Genomic DNA, 7,204 nt, shown 5'->3' on the forward strand with positions numbered 1-7,204 from the left:
AGTGCACAGGCTTCTCACTGCAGTGGCTTCTCTTTGTTGTGGAGCACGGGCCCTAGGCGCGCAGACTTCAGTAGTTGTTGCTCGCGGGCTCTAGGCTCACCGGCTTCAGTAGCTGTGGAACTGAGGTTCCGTAGATGTGGCTTGCGGGCTCTAGAGCACAGGCTCAGTAGTTGTGGTGCACGGGTTTAGTTTCTCCGCAGCATGTGGGATCTTCCCGGACCAGGGCTCGAATGTCCTCTGAATTGGCAGGTGGATTCTTAACCACTACACCAGTAGGGCAGTCCCTGTGTTTTGTTTTGTTTTTTTGACAAATAGTAAATATAAAGTTTAATCAATCGTGTAAACACAGTAAAGACAATCTATGCAAACACAAATAATGCTGTGAAAAGTAAGCTCATTCTCAAATTGTTTTGAAAAGTTTTTAATGTTTTTTCCATATTATCCAGTCCAAAGCTTTACAAATAATAAATAAATATTGCACTTAGGTGGTTGATAGTGATCGTGGAACTGTGCCTGCAAAGGGCTAGCAATTTAAGCCAGATAACACAAAGGTCAGATCTAAATGATGAGGAATATTGATATGATTTTCCTCTGCAGTTCTCTAATTTTGAGAAGCAAGAATCTTATTTTTTCTTTGCTCTATTTTTTAACATAAGCACAAATATGCCCATGCCACTGCCAGTATCTGAAACTTTACACACAATTTAGGAGCATGAAGGAGAACTCCACAGGAAACTCAGAGCTCAAGTTCTATTTCAGTTCCCATTAAAATGTAAGAAAGGGGGCAGGGGGCTGTCAATTGGTGAAAATATGGTAATGGAGTCTCCAGCATTAACAGAACTTTTGAGAGCCGAAATTCATCTTAGAATTGCTGATGTTTGGAGATTTTAACATCTCTGCTGGATCACAAACAGCCCACTAGCTTCTAAGCCCGCAAACTGATCTCTTGTGATAGATACAGGTCCTATAGACACATTGGTCTTTGCAAATGCAAATCTGATCAGGTCACATATAGAATACAGTTATTTTTTTCCTGGCCCAAATGTGTCTCTCCTCATCTTCGGAGAGGGAGATGAGAATGAGAGACATTCTCACAAATAGTCCCTGCTATTTATTCATGACCTGGCTTATTACTTGTCAGATCCTGAGTTAAACATTATCTAATTGACTCATTACACACACACACACCCTTATTAGGTGGTTATCACCCTCACCTTACCTTAGGTGAGGAAACCGAGGCTTCGACTGGCTGCACGTACTTGCCCAGGCTCAAGGTAAGGATGCCCGCAAAACCCGTTTGCTACCACCACTGTACACACCGGGCGAAGCCGGCGGCAGGACTAGAACTGCAATTCCCGTGGGGCTGTGCGGCAGCCTCGCGAGAGTTGACCTAAGTTCAGCAGCATCGCGAGAGTTGGCTTAAATGTGGCGGCGGGAAGGCGGCGGTCTGAAGCGGCTACTGAAGGCGAGCTACTGAAGCGGCTGGGACGGCTGGCTGCTGAGGCGATGGCGGACAGCTATAGCCGGGACAGCGAGCCTACGACGCGCACGCTGCTACGGCGCGTGCTGGATACAGCGGATCCTCGCACGCCGCGGCGACCCCGGAGTGCTCGGACTGAGTATGTGAGGGCGCTGCCCCAACACAAGAGCAACCTGAGGGAGTGGGCGATGGGGTCCAGAGCTGACCCTGTTTGGAGACGGAAACTGAGTCTCGGAGAGGAGCAGAGTCCAGGGCTCTGAGAACAGGCTCCTTTCTCCTCGCTGGGATCGGGTCAGCTGTTTGTGCGCCCACCCCTGAGACTCCAGGCCGCTCGGGACCTCAGAGCTCAATTATACAGGCGTCCTTGGGGGTCCGCTTCTGGAAGCGAAGGATAGGTGCTCAGAATCTGGACCTCTGCTATGTTCTCTAGGCCAGTTTTCTCCAGAGTATGTCCAGGCATCTGCCCTGAACAGTCTCCCAAGCGGTTCCCAGCTGAAAGATGGGAAAGGAGTTGCAGAGCGTAGCCTGGGTAGCAGTCAGGAGGCAGGAACTGGAAAGATGCTTTGCTAGAGAGCAGCGAATTTGGCCTGACGTGGTGGGAGTGTCAGTGGGTGAGGGCTGTGGTGAGCTTATGGTGCAGAGAGGGTGGAAGATGGCATCTGCTGACTTCCTGGGGCAGTGCAGTTCCTTTATAGACAATGGGAAGCCATTCATTATAGGTTTTAGACCTGTGAGTGATGAAGTGGGAGTTGTGCCAGAGGAACATTTATGTGGTTCTGGAATCTGAGAGGGGATTGGATTGGAGAGAGTAGGGCTGGAGTGACCCATGTGGAGGTTGCTGTCAGACCCTGACTAGTACTTAAAAGGTTTAAAAATATTGAAATATCCCTGGATTGTTTTAGTGTCTAGAATGGATACATTTCCAGTTGTTCCTCTTATCTGTGTGGTTAACCCCTACTTCTGCCGTAGTCACCTCAGTGAAGCCTTCCTCAGCCCTTCTCTCTGGCTGGGTCATCATATTCCTTCTCTCTTCCCATACCCCTCAGCTCCCTTTCATCCACAACCCTGTTGACATAGAACTGGGAATAGGGCTGTGGGAGGGCAAGTGGTTTCTGGTCCCTGTGTCTGAGGGTAAAGGACTTCAGCCAAGATCCCTGACGAAGACCCGTCACTAGTTCACCCTCCCTACATAATTCTCACAATTGCTGCTCTTTACACAGTGTCCAGAGAGCCCTGCTTCAAACACCTTCCTCTAGGAGGCTGAGGAGCCAAACAAAGACGACTGCCAGGCGTTGTTCTAATAGAGCCAGGGTAAGTGCTCTACCCGCTGATCACTACAGGGCTCTGGTTGCCTTCAGGGGCTCTTGAGTTATAGCTCTGCTCTGGAGCCCACCTTGAGGGACTGTCAAGGCAAAGGAACAAACTGATTGCTTGATGCTTTTACCCAAAGTCTGTTGACAGATTGGCCCGTGTTCAAGCCAGTGGACACTTGGAGGAACAGACACCCCGGACTCTGCTGAAGAACATCTTACTAACTGGTGAGTGAGCACTGGCCTGCAGTGAGAATCAGGCACCAGCCCTGTGAAATCTCTCATTTAGGGCAGCCTTCCCTGCCAACTCCACTCTCTCCTTCCTATTTCTACAGCCCCAGAATCTTCCATCCTAATGCCAGAGTCAGTGGTGAAGCCAGTGCTGGCACCGCAGGTGGTCCAGGCTTCCAGACGGGAAAGCAGTCGGGGCAGGTGCAGTAAATTCCCTCCTTGGGCTAGGCTGCTGGGCATTACTAGTCAGGGAGCCTCTTGGGGCTCTAAGAGCCGGAGTTGGGTGCCCTGGCTTGTCTGAGAAAAGCTCCATCCTTGTAGCCTGGAGCTGCAGCTTCCTGAACTTGAGCCCCCCACAACCCTGGCTCCAGGTCTGCTGGCTCTTGGCAGAAGGAAGCAGAGACTGAGGTTGTCAGTGTTTCAGCAAGGAGTGGACTTGGGACTGCCTCCCTCCCAAGGTGAGGTCCTGGACAACACCTGTGGCCACCCTCTCTGTCCTCTGGAGAGACTGAGGAGGCCTGAGAGAGGCCTGGGTAACTTATTATGGTTTCTTTTTACATCCTCTTGCAGAGCCTCATGGGAATGCTGATGCCTCTTCCCTCACCAGGTGCTGTTGCCTGTTCCGGGAGTTGGTGGAGGAGAGGCTTGGGGAAGGGGGTGCTGAATAGAATGCAGTCTGGCCATAACTGCTCCATGCTCACAGCATGGTGGCTGGGTTCTAAGAGATGAGAGCACCGGGGCAGCTGGGGGACTCCTGGGGTGGGGGAGGGTGGTTGGACCTCAGGTACCTGACTTTCCTTTGTGCCTTGTCCCTCCCATCAGCTCCCTCAACTTGACCTTCGCCACACCTCTGCAAACACAATCAGTGAAAAGGCCTGGTTTGGCCCGCAGACCTCCTACCCGCCGAGCTGTAGATGTGGGTACATTTTTGCAGGATCTGCGAGATACTTCCCTGGCCTTGGCTCCTCCAGGTAGGGTTGAGATTTCTGTCTTCTGGCCTGTGGGGAAAGCTTTCCCCCCATGATTGATGGGAGGTGCTGCTGAGTCCAGGGCTGCTCCTCTCTCCTTTGAGTCAAGAACAGTGAGCAAGCCTGGCCAGTAGGTTTATGAGGACTTTCTGCTTTCTTTCTGCAAATTGCCTCTTGTCTTCCGGGGGCCCAGTCTTAGTCCCTCAGTATCTTCCAGGACCCCATATCCTTGAAGAGCTACAGGACTGAGGGTAGGAAAGGGGTGTGATATGGTGGCTGGAGCTTATTGGGAGGTTAAAAGGGGCTAGGTTTCAGGATCAGCTGTTCAGTCAGAGCTGACCTGGGAGCCTGATTCCAAAAGACAAGTCAAGTTCACCAGGATAAGAGAAGGGTTGCAGGCAGAGGGACCTGAATGAGAAGTGGAGAATGGAGGCATGGGTGAGCAGATTGGGTGGGGCAACCTATGGAGCCTGGGAATGCCAGGCTAAGGAGCAGAAAGGTAAGCAAGGAGAGCTGTGGAAGGGAGATTAGGCTTAGAATAGGCTCAGTCTTCTCTCTCTGAGGGCCACTTGGGCAGGCTTGTGGGTCCACTACCCAGGCCCTGGTGACTGGCTAGCAGAACAGCAGGTGGGCGTGCAAAACACTGAGTGCCAACTGGACCTTGATCTCCAGATGAGAGCCTCAGAACCCCTGTTGCTACTCTGCCAACAGACACAGTGTTGGAGGACACCCAGCCCTTCTCCCAGCCCTTGGTTGGCCGTTCCCCCAGTGTGCACCACTCCCTGCCTTGCTGCTCTCACTCTGGGGCTAAAGATGTGGAGAGGGCTGCCAGTCGCAGGACATGGAGCAGTGGGCTTGGGCTGCAGAACAACAGTGAGTATGTGGGGCATGCAACCTGGAGCCAAGCCTAGCTTAAGCAAGAATTGGCATTGGTGTTTTTTCCTCCTCAGGCCCATATGTGTACCCCATCACCCCCGAGTCCCTTTGGAGGGCTGTTGATCCCTCCATCCAAGAGCAGAGTCAGTGTTGGGCCAGGAGATTCCAAACTAGTACCCTGGGACTGCCTCTGGCCCTCTTCCCTCCTTGATGGGCTAGGCTGGGTTTTACTACTCCATCTTTACCTTTCTCAGAGCTACAGCCCTGGCCTACTGCTTTTCTAGCCTATATTCTCTCCCCTTGATTCAGGTGCTGGGAAAGCAGCCCAGCTTCTGGCAGGAAACGTGGAGGAGGTTGATGCCCTTGCTATGGGCTTTCCGAACATCAGCAGTAATATCTTTGGAGAAGATGGAGTAGAGCCCTTACAGAATGGAGTAGGTGAGGAGGCAGAGGAAAGAATGGAAGAAAGCTTGAGGGAAGTGGAGAAGGCAGCAGAAGCACAAGGATCCGCCAGAGCAGAAGAGCTTGAAGGACACATAGAAGTGACCAAAGCAGAGGGATCCTGGGGGGCTGTCGAGGCCAAGGAGCCAGAAGGATCTTCAGGGGATGGAGACACCTCTGGTAGAATAGGTAAGGGGCCCAGTGCAGGGATCAGGGGGTGGGTGGGTAAGGGACAGCTGTGTCCCTGGCCTTGGAGGAGGGGCTTACCTGGCTTGTGTTTCTGGGCACAGGTGGTCTTGGGCCAGGGAAACTCTGAAAGGCCCCTTGCTTGGCTGGAGCTAGATGGAGCCCTCGAGGAACAGGATAAGGAGGCTGTGGGGCTTCAGGGTTGAGTGAAATGGTCTGGCCTGTGCCCTCTGTAACCCTGCCCTTCCTCTGCAGCAAGTCCAGAGTTGGCCTCCAGCACCCCAGAGTTCCTTCGGGCCAGGCGACTTCAGTTTCTTGAGCCAGCTCCACCGCCTAGCAGTGCAGTGTAAGATCCCACGACCCTGTTCCACATGGGCCTCTTGGAAGGGGGCAGGTACTAAGGTTGGCATTGGGTACCACAGAGTTATCACTCTTATCACTCTTCCTTTAGGTATGTAGATGATTACCCAGGAGAGCACCCTAAGGTGGGCTGGATGGGGCCCACTCAGCACATCTGACTGGTGCCTGCTTGCAGGGGCTTAGAGGAGCCTGGGCAGGGGGGAAGTGCCTAGGTTAGTATGCAGTCAGAGAAGGCTTCCTGGAGGAGGATTAGCAGAATGGGACAGGCAGCAGTGGGCTGAGTAGGGGGAATGTCCATGCCAAAGCCTGAGGATCATGGGCCTGAGCAAGTACTGGTTTGTATGATGAGGCTAGACTGGGACATTGTGTCCAGATTGTGGAGGGTTGGGGCCCCAGGGAAAGACCAGGCTTCTACATAGCCCCCTGTCCCCACTGCCCCCCAGAAATGGTTGGAGCTGTTGGTCCAGCCTGGTCAAGGAGCACAAGGGCCCCAGTCTTGGCAGGAGCCAGCAAGACTTATGTTTGATTAGCGGCCTCTTTAGGTAGCAGCAGTTCAGCTAACTCTGTTCACTCCTTGCCCCCAGGTTACCTTCAGAGCCTCCGGAGCCTCTGTCGGCCAGGCTTCCTCCCAAGCCCCGAATCCCTGGCTCCAGACCCCGTCAAGATCCCTACAAGACTGGACTGAACCACTATGCGAAACTCTTTAACTTCTATGCTAAGATGCCTATGGAGAAGAAGGCTGTGGAGATGGTGGAGAAGTGGTGAGTCCTTGACACTTGGGGTGGGAGAGGAGCCCCTCAGATCATGAACAGTCTGTTTTACCCCTACTTTCTTGGCAGCCTGGACAAGTATTTCCAGCATCTTTGTGACGACCTGGAGGTATTTGCTGCTCATGCTGGCCGCAAGACTGTGAGGCCAGAGGACCTGGAGCTGCTGATGCGAAGGTAAGTGGATGGAAGCAGGGAGGTGCTGGGTGTGGGAGTGCTGGCGTTGATTCTCTCATTCTCTATCTTCCTCTGCTGCAGGCAGGGCCTGGTCAGTGACCAAGTCTCCCTGCATGTGCTCGTGGAGCGGCACCTGCCCCTGGAGTACCGACAGCAGCTCATCCCTTGTGCATTCAGTGGCAACACTGTCTTCCCTGCCCAGTAGTGGCCAGGCCTCAACACCTGCTCTGTCCCTACCTGGGGCCCCTTGGCCCCACGTACACTTCTAGGTTTCCTCCCTGCCCCCCAGCATCAATAAAATGTCACAAACAGAATATGCTGTGCTTTGGTGCATGTTCTGGGACCAGCCAAGCAGGGACCAACCACCCTTCCCTTGACTCCCCAGCATAACCTAGAGAATAGCATGGG

General features: G+C 53.0%; 1 protein-coding gene across 1 annotated transcript; it reads left to right on the top strand.

The window, feature by feature from the left end:
- Positions 1 to 1,430: 1,430 nt before the first annotated feature.
- On the top strand, positions 1,431 to 7,110 carry CENPT (centromere protein T). The gene is made up of 13 exons (XM_029208580.1): positions 1,431 to 1,619; positions 2,701 to 2,791; positions 2,931 to 3,018; positions 3,126 to 3,222; positions 3,343 to 3,479; positions 3,592 to 3,628; positions 3,844 to 3,992; positions 4,701 to 4,862; positions 5,175 to 5,495; positions 5,748 to 5,838; positions 6,437 to 6,613; positions 6,692 to 6,796; positions 6,878 to 7,110. Exons 1-13 carry the CDS (start codon positions 1,507 to 1,509, stop codon positions 6,999 to 7,001), a joined length of 1,692 nt encoding a protein of 563 aa, XP_029064413.1. The 5' UTR covers positions 1,431 to 1,506; the 3' UTR covers positions 7,002 to 7,110.
- Positions 7,111 to 7,204: the final 94 nt, after the last annotated feature.

Source organism: Monodon monoceros, unplaced genomic scaffold (genome assembly GCF_005190385.1).
Source record: "Monodon monoceros isolate NGI ecotype Baffin Bay Population unplaced genomic scaffold, NGI_Narwhal_1 Super_Scaffold_10, whole genome shotgun sequence".
Classification (NCBI taxonomy): Eukaryota; Metazoa; Chordata; class Mammalia; order Artiodactyla; family Monodontidae; genus Monodon; species Monodon monoceros.

What these genes read in the sequence shown, in the direction of transcription:
- CENPT (XM_029208580.1), top strand. Translation starts at nt 1,507, where the DNA reads ATGGCGGACAGCTATAGCCGGGACAGCGAGCCTACGACGCGCACGCTG. An exon ending in GGGACTGCCTCCCTCCCAAG is followed by an intron (nt 3,480 to 3,591) that starts GTGAGGTCCTGG and finishes ATCCTCTTGCAG; the next exon opens with AGCCTCATGGGAATGCTGAT. An exon ending in GCTTGGGCTGCAGAACAACA is followed by an intron (nt 4,863 to 5,174) that starts GTGAGTATGTGG and finishes CCCTTGATTCAG; the next exon opens with GTGCTGGGAAAGCAGCCCAG.